The sequence below is a fragment of the Zonotrichia albicollis genome, chromosome 5, assembly GCF_047830755.1.
Source record: "Zonotrichia albicollis isolate bZonAlb1 chromosome 5, bZonAlb1.hap1, whole genome shotgun sequence".
In the NCBI taxonomy this organism is placed as follows: domain Eukaryota; kingdom Metazoa; phylum Chordata; class Aves; order Passeriformes; family Passerellidae; genus Zonotrichia; species Zonotrichia albicollis.
The window spans coordinates 43,933,051-43,959,343 of NC_133823.1; the positions used below are offsets into that span (position 1 = coordinate 43,933,051).

A 26,293-nucleotide genomic window follows, 5' to 3' on the forward strand; every position below is an offset into this window, starting at 1 on the left:
GACATTTATCAGTGTGAATAGTAAGCAGGGACAGGTGTAACTTCTTACTGGATAGATTTTGTCCAGATCACTTCCCTAAATTTACCCACTGCCTAGCTGTAGGTGCTAATTCAGAGGTGATGGCAGCACACATTGATGTGTGAAGGGAAGACAGAACAGCATTATCACAGATGTAAACTGGGTTAAGTTATTCCCTCTAATATTCTGGTAGTCAATCTTGTGTGTTACTTGTCTGTCCTACTTTGAAATACCACTTCTGCCTCTGTGATTCTGTGATAGGCTTTTAGTGCCAAAACCAGTAGTCTGGACCCACTTGTGTTAAAGCCACCAAAATTACTCTCCTTTGTGTATACAATCTTTTACACAGACATGGACATGAGGTTATTTTGATCAGCTTATGGGTGCGAGTTGGACTTTCTTACTGCTAGAATTAATGTACAGGGAGCATTGAGGATGTGGGAGAGAGAACCATGAATGAGACCATCTCTTTTTGAACAGTATGTTTTTTTAGTTCCACTTACACCCTTTGTGAATTTGCACTCCATTTGTCCTGGAAGGACAAAGGCATCTGCGATTCTGACTCACTGGTTTGTGGCAAAAAAAGTGTGAAATTAATTATGTTCAAGTCATCATATAGATATGTCTTGAGACAGAGGGACCTCACTGGAGGTGGGGAAGGTGTGGTTTTGGGGTTCTATTTTTGCTTTTTTGTTAGTTTTGTTTGGGTTTATTAGTTTGAATTGGGATAATGCCTAAAAAGTTGACAACTCGGAATCATTTATTATATTCAGAAATTTATACTTATGGCCCGGCCCAGGAATCTTGCTGGACACTTCTAGATTGTAAGTGCTCCAAGAATCCCTATTTGGAAAGGAGGTTTCTGGAGCTGGTACAAAGAATGCTAGCTACTGTTTTACACAGTTTAAGAGCTTGGAGGAGCAAAGCTAAACTCGCTAATAGCAGCTTGAAGACAAAAATCATTTTGTGTTTAGTACATTATTTAAACTGAATTGTGCTGCTAGATTTTATATTAATTCAAGAAGCAGTAGCATAATTGTTACAATAAAAGTTCATTGAAAGTGGGCAAACACTAATACAGCCTGCAGGAAGTGTCTGCATTGTCTGAAGCTACACCCAGAGATGCATCTTTTTCTGCCTTCCCTGTTTTGCTTTCTTTTCTTCTGCACCTGCTATTGTCTGCTGTCACAGGCTGAGTGATGGAATGAGACCTTGTGCCTGATCCAAAGCAGCTACTCCAATGTTTTAGACAAACTAAAAATTGGTTTACTATGTAGTAGGTATTTGTTACCAATGGCTTTCTGAGAAAAGTTCTTGAGAGCAATATACTCTTGGTGTGTTCATCTCAAGAGGAATATCTGCTTTTTAGTTACTGCTCTGCCCTCAGAGTTAGAGATGTGTAAAATGAGCTGGAGTTACTAGTTAAAAATTTAAGGTTAGGAAATATGCAATACAGGCTTGGTTTGTTTTTGAAAAAATACCAAAAATTGTAGTCAGTATTAAACCCATCTGCTTTCATTGTTAAAAAATGATTTTCAAAAATAAATAAACATTATAATAGAATTTTGTCAGTGTCTCACAGGCAACAATAACTGTATTTCTAAATTTATTTTACAGAATAAAGATCCCAAAATGTCCCGAGTTGCACTGGAATCTTTGTATAGGTTATTGTGGGTTTATGTTATTAGAATTAAATGTGAAAGCAACACTGTAACTCAAAGGTAAGTTCATTATACAAAGTATTTTAAATTACTGATGATGGAGATTTTATTCCAGTTTAGTGATATCAGAAGAGAGCTTGAAGCCAGCTCAGGGATGGTTTAGTCAAATAAGCAGTAAATGTTTTGTCTTAATAGAGAAAACCAAAAGCCCTTGAGTACTTTGATGGAAAGAATGAATAGAGTCTAGAATTGTCTTTGCAGGGATAGAAGAAGGCAGAGAGATGAGCAGGAAATTTATTAAAGTCAAAAGGCACCAACGGTGACAGAACAAATTGGGTATGAAGTGTCCATCACTAAGTATGGACTGGATATAAAAAGGTTTTATTTATAACTGTGTATAATGAGAATTTGGAATAGTCATTCAGATTTTGCCCCTCCTCCTGACTATTAGTAACTGGTTTAAAACAGGATATTTTTCAGTTCATAGAGGAACCCATGATCCTATTGCCTGGGACAGCTGGTGCTGGGCTTCCTGTACGTGGTCCTACCTGTATAGGCTTCCATATTATTTCATAGCAGCTCCACACACACACTCTTCCAGATTTGAACTGTAACATCTGTGCTGTTATAAGAATCTGTTTTTAAAAGATCTTCTTATTTCTTTTTGTTTCTAAACTCTTATAGCCGTCTCATGAGCATTGTATCAGCACTTTTCCCAAAAGGGTCACGCAGCGTGGTCCCACGAGACACACCTCTGAATATATTTGTGAAGATTATTCAGTTCATTGCTCAGGTAAGAATGCATCTAGCTAGAGCTAGAATAGTAGGATGAACATTATTTGGAAGAAATGTAAGTTTAAGGTTCAGTTTTGAAATGTTTCCACTGAAAGTGGTCTCACCTTGAGTAGAATTTCTCCAAATATGTGTAACAAACAAAAGAATTAATTCTCTTTCAATTGGTGGCAAAAATTTTTTTTTGAACTTCACAAACTGGTATGTACAAATATTATGATGATTAGTATTTACATTTGTATTGCACTGTTGGGGGCTGTACATATATATATATATATATATATATATATATATATTTATATGTTTGCAATATAATTACTATATCCATTATGGTAGTTTTATAAGGGACAAAGAATTAGAACAGTAATACCTATTTATGTTTAGCCTGGAGACTGACCTCAATAGACAGTAATAGTATGCAATGAATGCAGTAGTATATAGTCAGCATTACATTATGGTTTATATTATTTTAGGTGCATTTCTTGTCCTAATATCAAAATGCAAGATGCAATATCACAAGATGAGCTCTCATTAATCTTTAACTTTATATATTAGAGACATCTTTTCCTGTCTTAGAAATAGCTTGTCTGTGCTTCAGCATCCAAAACTATTTGCTTTTGGTCATACAAGGATGTGGCAGGATGCACAACTCATCACTGTTTATATTGTTTTGTATTTATATTTATATGTAGTATTTTTTACTACCTTAAGGCTTCTCTTTATCCCAATTTCTTTTTTCTATAACAGCTCATGTTATTTGTAGAAATGTATTTGATCTGATGATGAATTGTCTGGGAATTTTTTCAGGAGAAATGGTTCAGCCATATCAGGGGATGAGCTGTGTTGAATTGTACTAGATTTTAAAAAAAGTTAATAAGAATACGGAGGAAAAAAGAAATATTTTAAAAACTTTTTAAAATAAATTTTAAGACATAATACCCAGTAGCTGTGCAAAGCCAAGAAATTATGCATATTAATGGGAAAGAGATGATCATACAAATCTATTTTTCTTTGTAGGAACGTTTGGATTTTGCAATGAAAGAAATAATATTTGATCTTCTTAGTGTTGGAAAATCACCTAAAACCTTCACTATTAATCCAGAGGTAATAAAAGCTCATTACTTGCATGCCTTGAGAACAAGGCATTGAGGGATTTTTGGGGAGGAAGTGGTTAACTTTTTTTGCACTGGGATAAAAGCAAATTAATGAGTATCTGAAGGAGTGTTCTGCTAACACTGAAGAAGTAATTGTTGTTGTGCACTGTTGTTGTTTGATTTTAGGTGAGCAAGCAGTTCTACAGTTAAGACTGATTTCAAGAGCAATTTCAGAAATTATGGGGTTTTTGGTACAGTGTAACTGTAAAGCATTTTTTCAGGAAAGTCATACCTAGCTCTTCAAGACCCAGTCTAACAGATGGGATGTTTAGCAATGTCTGTCTTCAGTGTGTTGCTCTAGAGGTTCATATCAAGTCCTTAAGTGCTCAGTACTATAAAATATTCTGTATCTTAGCCTGGGCCCAGTCAGTTCACTTGAATCAGAATGTGGAGTGGCACAGAAAACTTAAGGTCTATTCCTGTTACTTTCATTACCTTAATATGCAATATTTAAATAAGGTCTGTCTTGCTGTCTGTTTAAAAGAGAGGAAAAATGCAATTTGTATTTTGTCTCTGTCTTACTTCAATATTGTAATTTTTTTCTATTTTCCCTTTTTTTCTCCCATTTTTGTTCTTGAAGAGGATGAATATTGGCCTCAGAGTCTTCCTTGTTATAGCAGATAGCTTGCAGCAAAAAGATGGTGAACCACCGATGCCAACAACAGGAGTTGTTCTTCCATCAGGAAATACTCTACGTGTGAAGAAAATTTTTCTTAATAAAACACTGACAGATGAGGAAGCAAAAGTTATAGGTATGTTGTATTCTTTTGTAAGTTGGCGTTTCAATATGTATCAGTACATTAGTGTAACTTTATTTATGTATTTATTTCCATTGTTAGCAAGAATTACTTTGACTCTTAGAGAGGGCTGCTAGACATTATTGACCCTCTGGTGTCTCAATCTAAACCCATGTCTTTTCTTAAAGTGTTTTGCACTTATTGCAAAATAAGTCCAAAGAAGCCTGAGTGCAGTGAGTGTGGTAAATAGCATGGCAAGTTTTTTTTTTCTTGATCTCACTCTAAAATGTCCCAAATGTCTCACAGCTGAGTGGAGTAAGACACTCTAAATCCCTGTACCTTGTTGAACTTCTATGAATGAGGTAGTCATCTCAAAGGACTGTTTCAATATGTCAAATTTAAACTAGAATTAAAAAGCTTGGAATTGAGAAATTGAAGAAGCAGCTAATGGTTACTTCATTGCTTTTGTTTTTCCTGCAGGAAACTTCTACTTTTGTATAACGTCTTATATATGTAGATATGTATTTCATAAATACATGCATTTGTTTTGACAGTTAAAGCATATATTTCATGTCATCTGTGCAATAAGAAACTTGTCCTAACCTGAATAAGGGGCAAATATTTTAATAAAAATATGAAAGAAGATGATGGAACTCGCTCTTTGATTTTTCAGGAATGTCCATATACTATCCTCAAGTCAGAAAAGCACTGGATAGCATTCTTAGGCATTTGGACAAAGAAGTTGGAAGGCCCATGTGCATGACTAGTGTGCAGATGTCCAATAAAGAACCAGAAGACATGATTACGTATGTACTAAATTGCAGCATTTTCACTGTCACAGTAGCATCACATTATTTTTATTCTCTTATGTTGCAGATGCCATCATTAAAGTGTTACAGTTGTGAGGTTTTTACTGGACTATTAAGTGAATGTTAGTTTCATTAATTATTGATAAAAATGTTTGTTACCTCCATAGTTGTGGCATGAAATTGAAAATACATTTCTAGTGTACTAAAATAAATTTTCTGGTCTCTTTATTGATTATAAAATGCTTTTGTAGGGGTGAGAGGAAACCTAAGATAGATTTGTTCAGAACTTGCATTGCTGCTATCCCAAGACTGATTCCAGATGGCATGAGTAGGACTGACCTCATTGAATTGCTTGCAAGGTAAGAGAAACGGGATTGTACTCTTAGTGGATGTTCTGTTTCAAATGCTGTGTGTGCACAGTTGTCAGTGCCCTCGCTCTGAAGCACCAGTCCCTGCATGCACACCCTGTCCTCGCTGCTCCTGCCAGCCTTCTGCACTTGGTCAGCTTTTACTGGCTGTAGTCGCAGGAGGCAAATTTATCCTGCAGACCTTGCATGTATTTTTAGAGAAAGTATTTTGAGAACTAGGAATTTATTGCTGTTGCTTTGTTTTTTTGAACCTGTTTTATCTTTTTGTCACTGCTATACTTTTTTTCCTCTCTTTTTTTCTTGTGTTGCGAATACTGTAAATTTTCATAAAGTCAGTCTTGTTTGACATTACCAAAATTTGAGATAGGCACCTGGGGGAAGCTTCAGTATTTTTCTCTACTAATCCTGCTTTGTTTTTCCATTTTTCTGTGATCCAACACTACCCATATTCTTCCATCTCTTATCTCAGTTTAAATTGAATATACCCTGTCAGTACTGATATATGGTTGAGAAGATTTTTTTAAATTTTAAATGTAAGAATAGTCTGGCACAGAAATACAGGACAACTTATAGCTTGGAAATTCTAAATTCATTTTCATATAAAGGGTTGAGTTACATATATAAAAAGTTAGTAATAACTTAAGAGAATTAGATTTTTCTAATGCTCTTTCTTCAATGGTTAAAAAAATATTAAAGACATGAAATTATTAAGTAATATTATAATACTGGAAGAGGTGTCTTCTACCATAGCAGGCTTAGACAGACTTTTAAGTGTATGTGCAAAGGATTGTTTTGTGAATTTTTTCTCATATCCAAAGTAAGTGTCCTTTAGCTGCAAAACAAATGTGTTGTTTTCAATTTTCATTTGAAGAAAATAGCCTATACATCACAGAGTGCTGATCTGCTGAGCTCAGACACCTGCAAAGATGCACCTTTGTTAAACATTTGATAGTTTTTCTTGAACGCTGTTTATTTGTATTAAGTTTTGTGAAACCGCACATTATTTTGCTCTAGTAGAAGTGTCTTCTGTTACTAGCCAGTTTCAGTTTTATCCAGTGCAGAAAATTAATCTCTGTGGAACTGTTCTGCATTGTACAGTAAAGAAGGAAGAGTAAACACCAAACTTTAAATGATAAAGGCTGGTTAAGAGTATGCTTATTTAGGGTGATGATACCAATGTTTTTTCTAAACAGGCTGACAATTCATATGGATGAAGAACTTCGTGCCTTGGCTTTCAATACACTCCAAGCATTAATGCTTGATTTTCCAGATTGGCGGGAAGATGTTCTTTCAGGATTTGTTTATTTTATTGTGCGTGAAGTGACTGACATCCACCCAACGCTTCTTGACAATGCAGTAAAAATGTTAGTGCAGCTCATAAATCAGTGGAAACAAGCAGCCCAAATGCACAATAAAACCCAAGATGCTCAGGTATATCTATATATGATCCTTTGATGTTAAAACATACTTGGAATCTGCATACAAACTTAGTAGTGGGCTTTACTGGTTTTGTTAAGTAATAAGTATTCAGCTAAATTTCTTACAGCACTTGAAGCCTTCTAGATCTCTCATTTTAAGTTAACATTTTTTATCAAAATAAAATTAGTCCCAAATTATTAAGTATTATGTGAACACTAATTCATGACCACATTTTGCTTACATTACAGGAAATATTTAGGAGTTATTAAACAGTAGAATTAAGCCCACCAGTTTTTACTTGCCAATAGGAAGGGTTCAAATAATTTAATATCATAATTGTTTACAAAAGAGTATTGCTTGAGGTTTTTGAAATTTTGCTCTCATTGCATCATCTTGTGAGAAAGTGAAATAAAGATGTTCTTGTGGTATTTATTTGGACTAAATTCAGAGAGGTAATAAAAAATGAAGTGACTAATATTATGTCATTCTCATAATGCAAAATTTGACCAGTAGCCAAAAATCTGAATATTTTATTTTTAAATCAGCCATTGCCAATAATGGAACTGTATCTTAGCTGTGTTTAGTTTTTCTTTATTTGCTCAACTTCTGTGTTGTTTTTCTTAGCGTGGTGTATCCAATGGGGCTGCCCATACCCTTCCCCTGGAGAGGAGCCTTTACTCCAGTGTATTCCATGTGGTGGAAGGCTTTGCTTTGGTCATCCTTTGCAGCACAAGGCCTGCCACCAGGAGATTGGCTGTCAGCGTTCTCAGAGAAATAAGGGCCTTGTTCACACTTCTAGAAATTTCAAAGGTAACAGTTGATGACCCATTCTTAGGCAGCCTGGTGAAACTGCTTTTATTTTGACATTCTTTGAGCCTAGTATGCTTTGTGTTTTGTAGAGTGATGATGAGTTGGCTATAGATGTAATGGACAGACTGAGTGCTACTATCCTGGAGAGTTTCATACATCTCACAGGGGCTGACCAGGTAGGACTTTTTATGTAAAGTTGCTTGTAAGATGAAGTAATTCTGTAAAGCTATCCCAAATAAATAGTATGTATGTCAAATGATAGTGTCATTATGTTCATGCTGATTTTAATAGCAATTTAACAACACAAAAAGTCAAAAATCTGAGGAATGTCATGAGGTTGACTCCACCATTGTAAACTTTCTGACTGATAGTGTGTTGTTATCACCACCATATAAACACTGAGAGCTGTGTCTTTATCTGTTTTTTCTCATCTTGCTCACAGACGCAATTTCTTGAAAGCAAAGGGCACTGCTTTTTTCTGCACTAATATAGTGTAATAACAGTCAGTGTACCCTTTATCCATGGTGAATGCTCTAATTGCTGTCAGTGAATAACAGTGAATTCCATACTTAGGTATTTATTGTAAACTCCTAAGTATCAAGGAAACTTCTGATTTTAGGGTTGGGAAACAAATTGGCATCCAGTAGTAAGGCTTTTAGAGTACAAAGCTTTTGGAAGAATTAAATCTTTATGCATGAAAGGGTCTTTTTCTAGGATTTGCTATTTCCTAATACCAGTTTGTTCACAAACAACGTTTCTATAGCTGTTTACATTAAGATCTTCTGTAAAAAGCCCCATAAATTACTTTTTTTCTCTGTTATGGGTGTGCTTTTGATACTGATACTTTATTAGATAAATAACAAAAGATATTGTTGCTTAAAATACACGGGTATTAAATATTTCCTCATTGTCTTTTCTATGCACGCAGACTACCTTACTGTACTGTCCCAGTTCAATAGATTTACAAACTCTGGCTGACTGGAATTCCTCCCCAATCAGCCACCACCTTGATGTGGTCAGTCCCTCACATATTTGGATATTTGCACATGTGACTCAAGGCCAAGATCCATGGATTATAAGCCTCTCAAGTTTCATGAAGCAGGAAAATCTTCCAAAACACTGCCCAACAGCTGTAAGCTATGCTTGGACATTTGCTTATACAAGACTTCAGCTGCTGTCTCCACAAGTGGATATCAAGTAAGTTTATTTCTAAAGTAAATACATTATATTATATTGAGTATTATTTCAAGATTTATCATCATTGCAGTGTCATTATCGTTTCATTGAGGTGTAACATAAATTCTTGATATTGTCTGTGGATTTATTTCAGCTTTATATAATAAAAAATTAAAGCAGATTTATCTGCATAAAATATCATCTGCAGCTAACATTAATTAATGCCTTTGGCCATATTGTAGTTCAGCAGATTTGAATATAAAAGCATGCATTATTGATGTACAAGTCTGCTCTGAATTACTTATTCAGAGTTTACTATGTTAACAATTGGGGAAGTCATGGCATATGCATAACTGAGAAATAAATTCAGTAGAAAACCAAAATAAAATATAGTAAGCTTAATTTACTCTACTGAGCACTTCTCTTTCTTTTTTAATAGCAGCCCTATCAACGCAAAGAAAGTGAATACTACTACAAGCAGTGACTCCTATATTGGGCTCTGGAGAAACTACCTGATTCTTTGCTGCAGTGCAGCATCTTCTTCAAACTCCTCCACTTCCACAGGCTCTGTGAGATGTTCCCCTCCTGAGACGCTGGCGTCTACCCCAGACAGTGGTTATAGCATTGATTCAAGAGTAGGTTCTTCTAATACTTTCTGTAAATAAGTGTACATCTTATTGAAAATAGAAACAGAGGGTGTATTGTGTTCTATCGTGGTTAGAAACTGGTATAATTTGTCTGAAAATATTTTTAGGATACCTTTGTTTTTCATTTGTTTAGAATACTGTTTTAGTTTGCTTTTCCTAGTCTGTGGTATGTTTTTAAAGCAAATCCAGTCACATAATGAAGACATTTACCAAATCTCAAAATCTTATCTAGCAGTAATAAGGAAATGTTTTGTTTGCTGTTAAAGGGGTGGTTTTGCTGTCATTAGACTTCTGTAGTTCTGAGCAAATAGACTCTCACTTCAATAACTGAAACAGCGACCTATTCAGGCATGATGTATCTTGTGTATTCTTCCAATCAAAGATACTTTTTTGTCCTCATATTATCTGCAGCTTACAGGGTTTTTTCCCTCTTCTTTTGCTTCTTTTTGTTCATCTCATTTTTGGCTTCCCGTAGAAGATACAGTAGACATAAAGATAATTCAGGACTATGCCGCAGATTTTTGACAGAAGCAGCCTGTTCCACTTGTTTGTTACCAAGATACTTTCCCCAATTCTGAGAAACTATAGACTGAAAGCCTTGTTCTCCTTGAGAACAACTCAGGAGTCTAAGGAGTTGGACACCAGAAATCTACTTCTTCGCCAAGGAGGGCAGATACATTAATGTGCAAAGCATCTGTATATCATATTGTGCAATTCATTGTCATCTGACTAGGAAAATTCAGTGATGCAAGAAATAGTTAGTGCTACTTTACTATTTCAGGAAATCTTTTCCATGTCAAAGATAAATTTCACTTTTATCATTTTGAGTCACTGGTCCATTGTGAATAGACTGTGAAATTACAGCAGATGTTTTCATGTCACCACCTTGTGGTAGCTACTTCATTGTGTTTTGTTCTGGTTTTCTTCTTAGATTATTGGCATTCCATCCCCTTCCTCCCTGTTTAAGCACATAGTTCCAATGATGCGCTCTGAGAGCATGGAAATTACAGAATCTCTTGTCCTGGGACTTGGCAGGACCAACCCAGGAGCTTTTAGGTAACTGTTGTGTTTCATCTATTTCTGTTCTAATTGGTTATAAAGCTGGGGAATTGGAGCTCATTTTTTCTTTTTTTTTTTTTTTTCCCTTTTAAGAATTTTTAAAAAGCTATGACAACTGATTCTCATTGTCTTTTCTAGCATTTAGAGGCATGATAGAGATGGTTAGAGATTGTAAGAATTTTATGTGGAGGTCATGCCTGCATAAAGAAAAAGAAGTTAGTAGAAAGAATAAATAGCTTATTGGTATTTAAAGCTGCTCTTATCTGAAAGAACAGATTATGTGAGCTAATAACATTTGAAATGTTAATTACAACCAAGCTTGTAGTAGTTGATAAACTCTCCTTACTGGTATTGTCAATTGCTCTTTATGAGGATGAATGAAGAGAGAGAACATCTGAGGGCAAGAAAACCTCCTGGGAAGGCCATCAGATGTTCTCTGACAGTGGCCAATCTCTGCTGCTGAGAGAAATTATCAGTTATAAAGTTGAGATTATGAGAGTTATTATGAGAATTATAAAGATGTACCATGCACAACAACCAACTCTGCTTCTGCAGAAGGAACAGGAATTGCTGATACTGTTGGTTTTGAATAAGATGATGCTTCTCTCCCGTCACTTGTGTCCCATATTATCTCAGATAAAAAGTCAGTATTGATAGTAATGCCAGGTTCTTAGTTGTCGTGTTCTGGTTTTTTATCCTTTGATAATCTTATAATTTTATATGATATCTGACTGTATTTGCTGCCAGGAGTAAAGCAAGACTTTGTGCCATGATCCTGAAGAGCTGCTTAACAGCTATGAAGTCTAGAAAATGCTTTCAAAGATAATTTTACCAGAAATCCTTGATTTCTGAATTAGAAACAACTCGTTCAGCAAGTTAAAAAGAAAAAAATCTGATTCCTCATCAGTTTTATATTTTCAGAATATGGTTTTTTCTCTATGACCAGCTTTTTTTTCTGTCCAGTGCATGTACTCACACCAGATGCTAGCTGTAGCCTACCCCTCACCATTGCTGCTCTGCACTGATTTGGCGTTTAACTTTTGTGGTTTTAGTCACTGTTCCTCCCCACTTGTTATGTTTGCTCAGGAACTTTTTCCATTATAGACTATATACATGCAATCCATATACATTTATTAGAATAATATTTTTGCTTTGTGTGACTGATCATATAAATTCTTCTAGGTATCTCTTGATCTTCATTGTAAGACTACCCTTTACTATATTTTAGCACAGAAAAGTTTCTTCCAGGTTATTTTCTGTGTTTGAAAGAAAATACATAACAATATCTAACCATGCCTAGCTTTCTTGTAAATGAGTACACCACAAACATTTGTGCAGCATTCTGATCACCTGGACCCATTTTCTGAAGAAGGAACTTTGCATGAGTTATCAGAGGAGTCAGTCATTTACCACAAAAACTTGAAGTAGTTTATGCTTTTGCTATATCTCAGTTGGGGCACCACAGGAAGTAGAAGAATGTGTCCACTCCAACAAATCTGGAGACAGTAGTTACTATGATAACAAATATGAAAGTAAACCAAATATTTTTTACCGTAGTGTGTTGTCTGCTTACTTCTGTACTACTGATTTCCTTTCCCTGCCTCCTTTTTGAAGTCATATGAGAATCTTAGTTTGGCAGCAGGAATCGAGTAGTGATAAAAACTGTGGAGCTTCAGAACAAATGGGGAATGTAAGCTCACTGTCAAAACCTGTTTCAGTTTTCAGAGACTGGTTTAACTACTGTCAGTGTATTGTTACTAGACTTAAAGAAACAATATTAACAACTAAATGCATCATAACAGCTGAAGGGGCATGGTATGATAAGCTGCCAGCATCTTTTTTTCCCCGTAATGATATCCATCTGTACCATATGGCGTTGTTAAACTCCTAATATGAAAATAAACAAAAATTATGTGTGATAGAAATAAGCCATAATACTTGGAGAATGCAAATTTAGGGATAATTTTTGGGACATTAATTTATAATCTCCTTTAAATTAGGAAAATGTCTTTCTAGGAAACTTTGCTTTTAAAAGCTACAGATAAAGAAGGAAAACCTGAGGGTGTTTTAACTTCTGTTGTAATACTAGTTCTTGAGAAACATCTTTCAGTTGAGATGTTAATTTAATGTTTGTTTTTATCCTTTTAATTATTTTAATTCAGGGAACTAATAGAAGAATTACATCCTATAATTAAGGAAGCACTTGAAAGAAGGCCAGAGGTAATTAAATGATTTCCATTATACTCATTACAGTTTTAACTGTCTTTTCACAAAGAGAAAGTGTTAGTTATTTTCTTTAATTTTTGCATTTAAAAACAGTCAGTATAACAGATAAAAAAGTGAAATATTGTTTTTTTAAATTATTGTGAAGTGTTTGCATTAGAAGATCTTCATGTTTGAGATTTCTGTTAATCCTCTATCCGAGATTTTATTTCAAATGAAAAAATACAGTAACCTCTTCCACATTCCATTAATTTCTTTAACCTAATTATAGTTTTACACAATTGTTACTTTGTTATATCAGCAGCGACATTCCCACAATTAGTGGTAGCTATGACATAGAATTGAGTTTAAATCTCCACTTCGTTGGGGTTTGGTGGTGGTGGTGGTTTTTAGGGGAAAAGGTTGTAAACTCAGCTGACTGCTCTAATGAAAATGATGAAAAGGAACAGCGCTTCTGTTTCAAAATGTTCCTGTACTGTTGTGTGTTGTGTCAGGCTTGCATACAAATCACAGAATATTTTGGGTTGTAAAGGACCTTTAAAGGTCACCTAGTTCACCCACCTTGAAATGAGCAGGACCATCTTCAGCTACATCATGTTTCTCAGAGCACCATCAGCCTGACCTTGAATGTTTCTACTGATGGGGCATCTTTCATCTCTCTGGGCAACCTGTTCCAGAGTTTCGCACCCTCATAATAAAAAGTGTCTCTTTTATATCTAGTCTAAATCTACCCACTTTTAGTTTAAAACCTTTGCCCCTTGTTGCATCACAACAGGCCCTGCTAAAATGTTTGTCCCCATCATTCTTACAAGCCCTTTTTAAGCACTGAAAGGTCAGAATGAGGTCTCCTTGGACCCTTGTCTTCTCCAGGCTGAAGAGCCCTAGCTCTCACAGCTTCTGTTCACAAGAGAGGTGCTCCAGCCCCTTGATCATTTTTGAAGCCCTCCTCTGGACTCACTCCAATATGCCCATGTGCTTGTGGACCCCACGAGGCAATACTTCAAGATGGGTCTCACGAGAGTGGAGCAGAGAGGCAGAGTCACCTCCCTCAAAATAAGTGGGGAGACTGCCTGTTGCACTCAATTGTTTTATATATTGCACTTAGTGACAAGAGGCTGGATAATACATGTAATAGCAAACCTGGTATATCTCAGAGCTGCAGCAGGGAAAATGTTTGTTCACTGTCTGGTTTTTTAAACTTGTTAGCAATTTTGGTAACTTATCTTAAAAGATTGGCACCTCTGATAACAGATGCCAGTTGTAGTACAGATATAATAGTGCTTTTATATTCTACTCTGGTTTTCTACTTAGTTTTTCCTCTGCTTCATGTAATTTTGTGTTTCCTCTGATGGACAGAACATGAAACGGCGCAGGCGTCGAGATATTTTACGAGTACAACTGGTGCGAATATTTGAACTGCTGGCAGATGCTGGTGTCATTAGTCACAGGTAGGGGCAGCACGCGTGAGAAGTTCTTGGTGTTCCTGAATTGTCACTGACTATGACTCAGTAAAACAAGCATGCAAAATTCATCCATGAGTTTCAGTATATCACTAAATAAATAGACATGGGGTTATAAAACTCAGAATTTTTCTGGTTTTCTAATCCCTCTCACTCCCATGTTCTTTGTCACTGTGCTCTATGTTTTATTTAAGATGTTACTGTTCCCCATACTTTGAACAGGCAGTACATCATAGTCCCTTTTGTTTGTGTGTGCTCAAACATCACACCACTTGTGCAAATTGTAACTGTTCTGTGATAATTCAGGACCTTCTGCCTTACTTGGAGTGCTGGTGCTAAGTCAGCACATCTTATGCAGAGAAGGCTGCTGCTCATTAATGTTGGACTTCTGAAGGATGGAGAGTGTTAACTCGGTTTTTTTTTCCTCAATTTACCCTGCTTGTGTAGGGACACTTCCAAATAAGTAGTTTTGGCATATGTTCTACAAAAGTCCCTAGGAAATTTTTTCCTATGCATGTGGAATTGTGTAAGAGCAAGTAGTCTAGGAGGTGATTGGCTCCTTCCCCCCACAATTTGACAATGATACTTAGATGTGTATTTGTCAGCCCTAACAATATATGCGTGAAATTCTCAAGTGTATTTCTTCAAGTGTAATTCTCAAGTGTATTTCAGAATATTGACTCAGGAGCATTACTGAAATATCTGTCAGCATGCTGATATTATAGAATCCAACTATTCTTTCCCTTATCTTTTAAGGTTCTCTCTAGGGGACAGGGAAGGGATTTCGTGTTTGGAGATTTTAGTTAATATTTTTAACACTTGTCCCCAGTAAAAGAGCTAGTTCTGTGGAAGGATAAGTGACTTCAGATAATTAGGTTTGATTCTTAGTTTGCTTTCACTGGAGTTTTTTACTGTATTGCTGAAGTAGAAGCTGGATGAAGAAATTACTTTGAATTAAGTATTTGCAGTGATGAGGGTGTAGGGTTTTTTAAAGATAAAAAACCATAATGATGTTTTTCAAATGTTGTATGTAATTACTGTGCTCTTTGATTTTCTAAATTTACTTTATTTGTTCAGTGCAAGTGGTGGCCTTGATAATGAAACACATTCCCTCAACAACACTTTACTTGAGTATGTTGATCTAACAAGACAACTCCTAGAAGCAGAAAATGAAAAGGATTCTGATACATTGAAAGATATCCGATGCCATTTTAGTGCCTTAGTGGCAAATATCATCCAAAATGTTCCAGGTATGTCAAAATGTAACTTCTGATTACTGATTATTTAATATGCAGTATATTTAAAAAAACAAACCAACCAAACAGAAATCTGAACTTTCAGAATACTTATATTAAAATAATTTGTGACATCATTTTTGAGTATTAACTTTAGCAGTATTAGTTTTAAGAGATTTTGGTACTGTTTGGCAAAGTCCTGTTGATTGTCTATGTATTTGAGTTCTGTGTACTAATAAATAACTTGTACACTACTGTACACTTGTACACTACTGGCATTAAACACGACAATAGTCAATCTACATCCAGGCATTATGGTGTTAAAATAATAGTGGATCTTTACAGAGATTTTTCCTTTTATATTCATAGTTTGGGTCCTTTTTGCATTACATGCTTTATCTTAAAGAATTACAGAAGGAGTGTGCATAACTGCGTGTATTTCTTACAGTTCACCAGAGAAGAAGTGTCTTTCCACAGCAGAGTCTACGCCACAGTCTATTTATGCTGTTCAGTCACTGGGCAGGCCCTTTTAGTATCATGTTTACTCCCCTGGACAGATACAGTGATAGAAACATGAGAATAAACAGACACCAATACTGTGCATTAAAGGTATTTTAACACTTCTGAATTTTGGAAATAGATTGTTATGTCAACATGATGCAAATTCATTTGGGCTTTTAGATGTGGTTTTTACATCCATGTGTTAGCACCTCTTTATTCCTTCTGCTTCCATGTGTATTTGTCAGTTCAGCTTTTCCTATAATGTGACTATTGCACTTGCTATTGAAATTTCTTATAATCACTACTGAATGTTCACTTCCTCACTTTAGTTCTCATTTGCTTAAGTTAAAGGCTTTCATCTAAATGTACATTAGCAATGAAAATGGTTAATGGTGTATTAATTCTTCAATATGTCAGCATTTTAGTATTGACCCTTCCTTGTATTTGAAAGGTGAGGAAAATATTATTTCATAATTTTTTGAATAAAATGTTAAACATTCTTATTGCCCTTGGTCTTTCCCTCTTAACAGGTTAGTATTTAATTATCTGATATTTTAGTGGACTGAGTAAGAGCAATTCCTGTATCTGAGTTATTAAAATGTGTTTTTCATTGCTTTCCAAAGGCTATGTCTGCTGTACTGTGTTGTGGCCCTGTTGCAGACAACGTTGGGCTTTCATCTGATGGCTATTTATACAAATGGCTGGATAATATTTTGGATTCACAAGATAAAAAGGTAATACAAGCAATGTCAACATCACTTTGCAACTATCAGTGCTTCAAACGCATGTTTTAGTGAGTTTGCAGACAGATTTGCCTAAGTGCTCTACTTAAGCTCAAAGCTGTTTTAGTAGCACAGGGTTTTGCACTGGCCTTCACATGTATTCACCCTGTTGAGGAAGGAGGTCCCTAATCAGACACGAAGAGAAACAGAATTGAAGAGGAAAGGTCAAGGGGTGAAGCACTGTATATTGTTTATAAACTGACCAACCATGTTCAGCTGTAGTAATAAGTCAGGTGCTCCACAAATTTAGAGGAGACGAGGTTTTGAACATGAACTCTTGTGAGACTGCAGAGTTCCTTGGGGTCCTTTGGAGTTACTAAGACCAAGCTTTTCATCTGAACAGCAAGGTAAGCTTTAAAGGCAGGACCTCTATTGCCCTGTAACGCTAGGACTACATAAAAATACAGCTCCTGTGGGCTACTTTGAGTCCAGGAAAGATGCAAGTCTCCATGCGGATGTATCCCTTGTATCCCACTGGAATTCTTGCTTGTCTTTAAATGCTTCTTTGTATCTAGTGCTTTCAGGGCAGTGTTTCGGTGTGAGAAGAAAAAAGATCAAGCTAGCCTTGGAACTGAAGGCAAAAAAAAAGTCAGTAGAGCTCTAGTTATTTGTGTCAAGAATTTATGGCTGTGTGCAAGTTGAACAGTAAACAGTGTGATAGAATTATCTGCTGCCAGTTTAATCTATGGTATCATTGATTTTGGATGAAAAAGATTTTATGTTCCCAAAGGTTTCAGCTTTTATAAATAGTTGTTTTCCTATTTTGTAAGTTGATCTTTTTCTCTACATTTTAATATATGTATTTACTCTTCTCTAGGTTCACCAGCTGGGCTGTGAGGCAGTCATGCTGCTCTTGGAACTCAATCCTGACCAGAGTAACCTCATGTACTGGGCCGTTGACCGGTGTTACACAGGTTCCAAGCGGGTGGCAGCTGGCTGCTTTAAAGCCATAGCCAACGTGTTCCAAAACAGGTACTACAGCATTTTTCAGAGCTTTAAGACTTCCATTTTCAGTGTGCTTTTATGTAGAACTGTGGGTTTTGCTTCCATAGAGAGAAAATATCATCTGTGTGTGTTCCTAGAGAAACTTCTCAAAATGTTATTCTGTCCCGTATCATGTTCCTTGTAAATTAAACTTAAATAAATTCAAATCTTAGAAAACCAAATCTAATTTTGTTTTCTTCATACTTGCCATTTTTTCCTAGGGATTACCAGTGTGATACAGTGACCCTCCTGAATCTGATACTATTTAAAGCAGCTGATTCTACTAGGGCTATCTATGAAGTTGCTATGCAACTATTGCAGGTTTGTAAGCTAATTCTGATTATTATTTTTTTCTTTTAAAATAATAATTGTCCTATATATTAAAAAAGTCAGGTTTTGTTTGATTATCTTCAGTAAGGAAATTGAAAAACAATGTTGTTTTTTTCTTCTCTATTTTAGTACATAGTTAAACCAGATCCTTTCCTGGCACAAATAAACTTTCTTGAAAGTCTGTCTGTTTCCATGCACTCAAGACCTGTATTTTCATAGTACCTGCTTTTTAAAGAAACAACCTAAATCAGGACTCTCTTGATTTGGCCCTGAAACAGTGATACATAGCTCCCTTTGTCCAAAAGCACCTCAGAGAGAAGCAGATTGCTTCCCAAGCCTTCTCTGTCTGCTGGGGTAGCAGTCAGTTTTCTGATTTTTGCACTATTACCAAACATTTTTTCATCTGTCCATGTGGAGAGATGACAGTGAAGATCTTGTTACCCATTTAATTTACTTTTGTGTATTCCTTTCTGTGGTCATTTAGGGGTAAACTTAAGGTCACATTAGTGTTTAAAAATCTGTGCTGATAGTAGCTCAGACCTTAAGTCTTGGAGATTTTTTTAAGGTTTTTTGGTCAGCTGAATTCAACAGTGAAGTCCTCACTGAAGTCACACCCTTACTGATATATCATCCCCATCTCTCTTCTCACATGGACACTACTTGTTAAAATCAACCCAAATTGATTTTTAAAGTATCAGAGTGCTTTAGCCTTCCGCTGCATCTCTACCACATCAGAGATTGTGTTGTTCCTGCCCATGTCTCATAGATGAGCAAAAATTGGTGTTGTTTAGAAATGCAAATTTTGAATAGTATTTCGCATTTCTTTATAGATAAATTTGTACTTAAGATGGTATTTTGTGAAAGCAGGTTTTGGAACTTTATTGCTGGAAACTCATCACATAGAATGTTTCTTAGCTAGTCTTCTGCTCATTTACCCCAGTGTATGGCAAATGCTCTAGGTGTATGGAGATCTGCATAGATAAGAAACATTAAATGAGAATAGATACATTAACTTAAAAAGTGATTTTTTTTGTATAAAAATTTCTACAGTAGCTCTATACTTAGCTTCACATTCTGAACATTACTGTTGTAGATTTTGGAACCAAAGATGTTCCGTTATGCTCACAAACTGGAAGTTCAGCGGATGGATGGGGTTTTGGGACAGCCTTCTCCTTTACCACATTTGTATTCTATGTCCTATTATCAACTGTCAGAAGAATTAGCAAGGACTTACCCTGAGCTGACACTTGCTATCTTCTCAGGTACGATTTTAAAACAAAACAAAAAACTTCATCAAGTCAAAAGCATTGTAGGAAATGTGTCATTCTTTTTTTTCAATAACTGATTTATATGTAATTCACTAAAATCAGGACACCAACATCATCATACTGAATAGAGACAAAAAAGCCTACTAAGTGACAGTTTTTGTTCACTTGTGTTTGAAATATATTCAAGGTGAAAGAACATGAATCAAAAATACTTTACTGACTTTCTAATAACCTTGGAAAATCACATTAGAGAAATAATTTGCAATTTAAGAAAAACATTCTTTCATTGTTCCCTTTAGTGTGTTATTTATTGTAGATTGCTTAAATACATTATTCTGCAGCATTTTTAAACAATTGCAGAATAATAACCTATTACATAAATTAAAAAAAAAACCTACTATGACTAATATAAGGAAGAAAAAAAATGTAAGTGTTTTTTTGCCAAACTTGGTACATTTTTATGCTGTAGATTTTTCAGTTCCTTCCTTCAATTCAAGGAATATATGTGCACACACACACACACATATAAATATATGTGTATATGTATATATATATATATATATATGCATACTAATGTGATTTCTTCATCATACTGTTTGTCAGCAGTGTCTTCAGTTAGCTCTGCTGAAGACCATGGACTTTTTCATTATGAAATTGCACTAGTCAGCTAAACAAAAAAAATGCATCTGTATCAGCATGACATTATATCAGTATGGTGTGCTGGGTTCGTGATTGTTGTTATCACCAAGCCAGTTCTCATTATTGATTTGAAATTCGTGTATGTACCTAATTTTTCAATGGCAGAAGTGAGTCAGAGAATCCAAACAGCTCACCCAGCTGGGAGACAGGTGATGCTACATTATCTGCTGCCATGGATGAACAATATTGAGTTGGTGGACTTGAAACCTTTGCCAACCATTCGTCGGCAAGATGAAGATGAGGAAGATTCTCTGAAGGACAGGGAAATGATGGTGAACAGCAGACGATGGCTACGAGGAGAAGGCTGGGGGTCACCACAGGCTACAGCTATGGTTCTGAACAACCTGATGTACATGACTGCAAAGGTAAAATTAATTACTTATGTGCTTATTTTCTTTCAGTGGATTGTTCTGTTTAGGATGCAAGAAAATACTGTTCAGAGGTACTATGTCACTGAGCTTTCAAGAGGTACTGTTCATATTTGTGGTGGTGCTTTGTATACCCAAACTATACCCTACAGTTTTGAGGTATTCCAAGATATATGTAATATATAACATAAATGTCATAGTAATTGTTATGTATAGTGACAATATATAACTAATGTTTTGCAATATAGATGTCTAGCTGGATAGAGAATACGTTACTGCCTGTGTACCTATGATCTCAAAGTGGAGTTTTGGAACCTTTCTTGGTACTTTATTGACTCTCCTTCTTCCTGTCATAGCTACTTCCAACAAAGTATTGCTCACATGCAATGCTCCTGTCGCTGGGCACCACCAAAATGAGTCTGGCACCATCCTTTTGGCCTTTGAGATACTTGTATATATATTACATTGAGATACTTGTATATATTATATACAAGAGACCCTCCCCTCTCAGTTTTCTCTAGGCTAGAAAGGCTCAGCTTCCTCAGTCTAATGTATTATATATCAATGGGATATAAAATATGTACACATATCTTTAGATATATTTTTGTACAATTATATCTATACAAGAAAAAGCTATTTCCAGAGAATGCTTTTAAAAATACACATGAAAGCATCATTCCGGAACATTAAAAAGGCAACAGTTTCCTACAAGATTTATGTCTCTTTTTTTCTAGAGCCTGTTTCACTTGATCAGTACAGATAATTTCTGAATAAGTGTTTTCTGATGAAGTTTTCAGGACATACATTTATTTTGTTTTCTAGTATGGTGATGAAGTGGCTTGGTCAGAGATAGAAAACGTCTGGACTACTTTGGCAGACAGCTGGCCAAAGAATCTGAAAATAATTTTGCACTTCTTGATCAGTATTTGTGGAGTGAACAGTGAACCCAGCCTTTTGCCTTATGTGAGTATGTGACAGATCTCTCATAGGTGCTTATTGCTATATTAAAAATTAGTATGTCTGGCAGCAAAGATCACCAAATAAAAATGTGAGGTTGGATTTATAGTATCAAAATCTCCACGCTGTATTTTATGACCACTAATACTATGAACAAATCAAATTCAGTTCTTTTGTTTGCATTACTTTGGACATCTATGTCAAAATTACAGAATCAATTAAATTAATTAATTTTTCATTCACTGAATGATTGTAGGACTATATGAAGACCATAGATATTATTAAGTGATTAAATAATAAAAAATGTAAAAAAGTTACTAAAATTCTACATGTGTCTTAGCATGTTGTTTTCTTTTGTCATAAAAAGTAATCTTCAGAGTTTGATAGGTAAACTTGAATTAATTTTATTAAGAGTACACACTGAAAAATTTTTTTCTCATGCTATAATTTAGTATATTCCTGAAAAGCAGACAGATAATACAGGAAAATAAAGCACCAGTTACACCGTGCAGAGCATCATTCTTTCATGACCAGTATTATACAAAAAAACCCCACAAACCATCCCAAGCACCTTCAAAACCAATTTTATTTTATGTGAAAATGTACGTGAGAGCACTGCAGGACAGCATGAAGAAAAATATGATTATATGCAGGAAAATAAATAGTACAGAACAGAACTGTGAAATATCAAAAAGAAATTATATCAGAATACATTCATTCCAGTGTTGGTCTCAGGTGCTGCTAAAAGAAAATCTTTTGCTTAAATGATTTTCAGAAGCATACTTTCAAAATTTATTGTCAGAAGACTGGAACTCAGAAAATTTGCTTTCTTGCTGTTGTGATATATTCCCCATGCTTCCTGCTGTTGACACCTAGGAAAGCAACTTTGATTGCTTTTAGAACTGGAGTAAGTTTCGTGAATCATTGCTTGCAGTGCAGGTAGATACTGATTCTAACAAGTGGTGGTATTAAAATATTTTCATATAAATAAATAAATATTTATATATGTTTTTATTGCAGGTAAAGAAAGTCATTGTTTATTTGGGTAGAGACAAAACAATGCAACTACTAGAAGAGCTGGTGAGTGAACTTCAGCTTACGGATCCTGTCAGTTCAGGAGTTACCCATATGGATAATCCACCATATTACCGCATTACATCCAGTTACAAAATCCCCTCTGTCACTTCAGGTAAGCATTTACTGACTTCACTCATTTCAACTGTTATTATTGATAATTATAAACATGCTGCTGTCAGTCAGTTATGCCACTGGGCTGCATTTGTAAGTACTCTGTAGGAGTGCAAGGTTCTGTTTCTAAAAAACAGGTTAAAAGTTTGTTTTACAGTATCTGCAGATTTTGGTGCACCCATAGTTCTTACTGAAGAACATCTGATAGGTTCACAAGGGTTGCGTTTGTCTTATGTGTGCATCAGACTTCATCTGTGTTCAGAGACCTTGCACTGTTTACCCTCACTATATGACTTTGATGTTTAGTCAGTAAAACCATGGGGAAAATGTATATAATTTTAAATCCATCTAAGTCATTGCATTTTAAGTTCTGTTACAGACACAAACTGCATCCACAGGACTTGTTTCAAGATTTAAGTTCACTTGCTTAGGAAAATTTATCTAGAAATTATTAACAATAGACCAATCGTCAAAAACTCCTCAAAGTGAACATATCAAAAGTGCTATGTCATACTTCAATCCAAGAACATGCTGAGAAATGTGGGGAAAAGCAGTCTTGTTTTGGTGCAGTTTCCATCTGTCAAATTGAGCTGCAAAAGACACAGATGTGGGGACAGAATCTAAGCAAGGCCTTAACTTTTGTGCTGAAAATTTGTCCATACTATGAAGCAGCCTGGACTTATCACATGGTGTTATGTGGATCACAAGGTGGATGCGTTGGTACTTGTTCTTGGAAGTGTTTAAAAAGCGTGTAAAAAAATCTGGGGCTCTTGCAGTTAATGTAATTTAGAATTGCAAAGGATGGAAGGGTACAAAATTGCTTCCAGTTGGGGCTGTCAGTTCAATGTGATGCTTGCCAATTTCTCCTTAAAGAGAATTGTTAAAATCTTCACCACAGGCTATTAGGTTTTAATCCTTAATGAGTTTGTGGTTTGAATTAACTGGCTAACAAAGTTCAACTACATTTTGCAGATTACTGTGAGGTATATAATACAGGAAAAAAGGAAATAGGTCTCTAGATACTGCTTAAAAAACTTTCTACTTAATTTACATTGAAGAGTTAAAAATTCCTGGAATAGATAATTTTTTTTTTCTTAGCTAGTGAAATTATGGTAGCAGCTCACAATCGTTTATTGCACGTGAAAGTATGGCTCAGTTTGTATTTGTGCCAGTTGCTGTAGGATAAACCTGATTAGGGCTCTGGGCAAGGACCAGTAAATAAGGGTGATCTTGTGCTTAAGACTACTTTTCCATTTTATTGACCAACCTTTTTCCTTGTCAATAATTCACAGGTACCACTTCTAGTAGCAATACAATGGTGGCTCCCACAGATGGCAATCCTGACAGTAAACACATGAAAGACAGTATTGAAGAGAAGTAAGTATCTCCTCAAAGAGCTGTTACTGGTTGAATTACAGGAATTCCTTCTAGGTACTTTAAATACTCCCATCTCAGCAGCTCCTGGTATGTCTTCATTGCAGGGATTACATTCCATGTAATGGCATGCATGTCAACAGAACTGGAATACTATTTGGGATTAACAGTAGCAGCCTCAATTGCAGTTTGAACTCCAGTCCAGGTCAGGCATTGTATTGCTTACAGTTACATTGTTGGTGGTGCTGAAGTACCTACTGGTACACTGGACTGTGTATGTTCACATGAGGGCAATGTACTGTGAGGTGGGATTGGTGAGACACTGGAACATATTGCCCAGAAAAGTGGATGCCCCATCTCTGGAAATGTTGAAGGCCAAGCTGGATAGAACTCTGAGCAGCCTGGTCAAGTGGAAGGTGTTCCTGCCTTGGCAGGAGGGTTGGAACCAAATTATCTTTAAGGTCCTTTCCAATCCAAGTAATTATGTGATTTTATGACTTGCAGATTATTGCCTCACTGGAAATGAACACTGTCTATGTGTTGCTAGTTTATTTTCCCTAACTAGGGTATTTGGATGCCTGGTGTCTGTGTCAAGATACTTTACAGCTAACTTTAAAACAGATTTCTCCCTTCCTAATTTTTGAGCTATTTAAAAATAATCTTTTGGAGAAATTTGGCAGACACTGTGAGGCTGGTGGAAAGCAAACAGTTGATGTAGACTTAGGCTGTGCAGTTGGAGCTCAGCAGTAACTGAGTGTGGGCATGCTGTCATTTTGTGTTAATATAGATAGCTAACCTTCAAGTGAAGAGGGAGTGGAGGCTCTGTAATTAGCATGAGCAAAGCGTGCACGTCTGCCATTACTGTCGAGTAGCAATGATGCCATAAGTTTGCAAATGAGTTTCTGACAACTTGTTTGAGAGCTTTAATAATTACAGTTCTGATATAACTTCCCAGTTGGACACTTTCTTTCCTTCTCTAGGATAATTATGTCAATATAGTTAGAATAGTAAATATATTGGGAGAGGCAACCCCAATACTTAAATTAAATTGGGGTGAGCTGTATGATAGTAAATCATAGAAACCTGGAATGCAAGGTGTCATTCAGAATTCAGCCTAGCAAGGCACAGACAAGAACTTGGCTGCTATGGGGGCTCAAGCTGAAGAAACTTGTAAAGTAATGAAGGCAGTTTTGAAAGTCTCTGTGAGTTTTGGCATATACGGTAGGGTTGTCTTAAACCTGCCCAGGGTATATGCTTCTTGATAAGATGTACCCTGTACATCTTGGACTTGCCAAGAGGAGAGAAGTATAAAAACAGTTTGGAAATGGTGCTTTTAGCACTCTAATTTATCTGATTTCTTTATAGTTTTATCAGCATAGCAAGGTAGGATCTTGGACACCATGTGTGTATACATGCATATGTCTCTGCCAGATCACATATGGACCTCCTCATTTTGTTCTAGAGTGAGAAGAACTTATGTAAAATGGTAACAATTATTTTAATGTGCTTAAATGTTAGTGAAAATGATGGAACAGAAATGCAATTTATAGTGGATAATCTCTTTGAATCCCCTTATCTGATGTTGCTTGAGAAGGTATGTCTTAGATGGCTGAGGTGCTTTGGCATCATGTTGATTGTAAGATTAATTTCTTTTTGTAAAGGAGTTTTGCTGAAATACGGTTTTCCTGAGAGCCCCTGATTAGTGTTTGTTACAGAAAGTCAGTTACTAATTCTGCTTTATTTGCACCCACAGCTACGCACACCTAGACATCTACAGCGGGTTGAACAGCAACCTGAACCGCCAGCACCACAGACTGGAGTCTCGCTACAGCAGCAGCTCTGGAGGATCATATGAAGAGGAAAAAAGTAATATTCTTTATTTTAAAATATTTCTATGAATAGCACACAGAATTTTCACAAGTCAGTATTTCTGCTGAAGGTTGTGGAACATTGTCAATGTTTTTTGCGTAAACCTATTAAATATCAAGGTGTTTTTTATCGTCCTTCATCTTATTACTGCTATTGAAGACTAGCATACATTTGACTGCAATAAAATATTCAAGGAAGATAATATGCTTTGTTCTTTCTGTTATCCTCTCTCTTGAATGAGTTGTGAACATCTTCCTGAATGAAATGGTTTTACTCTATTTCCTTTGACAGTTAGGCACAAGAAACAGAGATGAGCAGCATGAAAATGAAATCTAAAAAACGGTGATGGAAAAGAAGTTTTTTAAAAAAAGAAAATCGCAAGTAATTGTTCTTTTAAAGGATAGC

At 35.8% G+C, this 26,293-nt stretch overlaps 1 protein-coding gene across 11 annotated transcripts in view; it reads left to right on the forward strand.

Annotated features, from left to right (window-relative positions):
• FRYL (FRY like transcription coactivator) overlaps positions 1-26,293 on the forward strand; it is a 159,742-nt gene that overhangs the window by 87,685 nt on the left and 45,764 nt on the right. For all 11 annotated transcript variants that reach the window (XM_074541522.1, XM_074541521.1, XM_074541523.1 and 8 more), the window contains 25 exons: positions 1,636-1,739; positions 2,364-2,472; positions 3,489-3,575; positions 4,206-4,377; positions 5,036-5,168; positions 5,423-5,530; positions 6,733-6,970; positions 7,583-7,768; positions 7,858-7,944; positions 8,697-8,965; positions 9,384-9,579; positions 10,523-10,647; positions 12,813-12,870; positions 14,230-14,321; positions 15,411-15,583; positions 16,017-16,177; positions 16,693-16,803; positions 17,669-17,823; positions 18,057-18,156; positions 19,259-19,427; positions 20,238-20,497; positions 21,323-21,463; positions 22,478-22,646; positions 23,938-24,022; positions 25,773-25,885. In XM_074541522.1, coding sequence (XP_074397623.1) covers positions 1,636-1,739; positions 2,364-2,472; positions 3,489-3,575; positions 4,206-4,377; positions 5,036-5,168; positions 5,423-5,530; positions 6,733-6,970; positions 7,583-7,768; positions 7,858-7,944; positions 8,697-8,965; positions 9,384-9,579; positions 10,523-10,647; positions 12,813-12,870; positions 14,230-14,321; positions 15,411-15,583; positions 16,017-16,177; positions 16,693-16,803; positions 17,669-17,823; positions 18,057-18,156; positions 19,259-19,427; positions 20,238-20,497; positions 21,323-21,463; positions 22,478-22,646; positions 23,938-24,022; positions 25,773-25,885 — 3,601 coding nt within the window. The remainder of the gene's footprint in view (positions 1-1,635; positions 1,740-2,363; positions 2,473-3,488; positions 3,576-4,205; positions 4,378-5,035; positions 5,169-5,422; positions 5,531-6,732; positions 6,971-7,582; positions 7,769-7,857; positions 7,945-8,696; positions 8,966-9,383; positions 9,580-10,522; positions 10,648-12,812; positions 12,871-14,229; positions 14,322-15,410; positions 15,584-16,016; positions 16,178-16,692; positions 16,804-17,668; positions 17,824-18,056; positions 18,157-19,258; positions 19,428-20,237; positions 20,498-21,322; positions 21,464-22,477; positions 22,647-23,937; positions 24,023-25,772; positions 25,886-26,293) is intronic.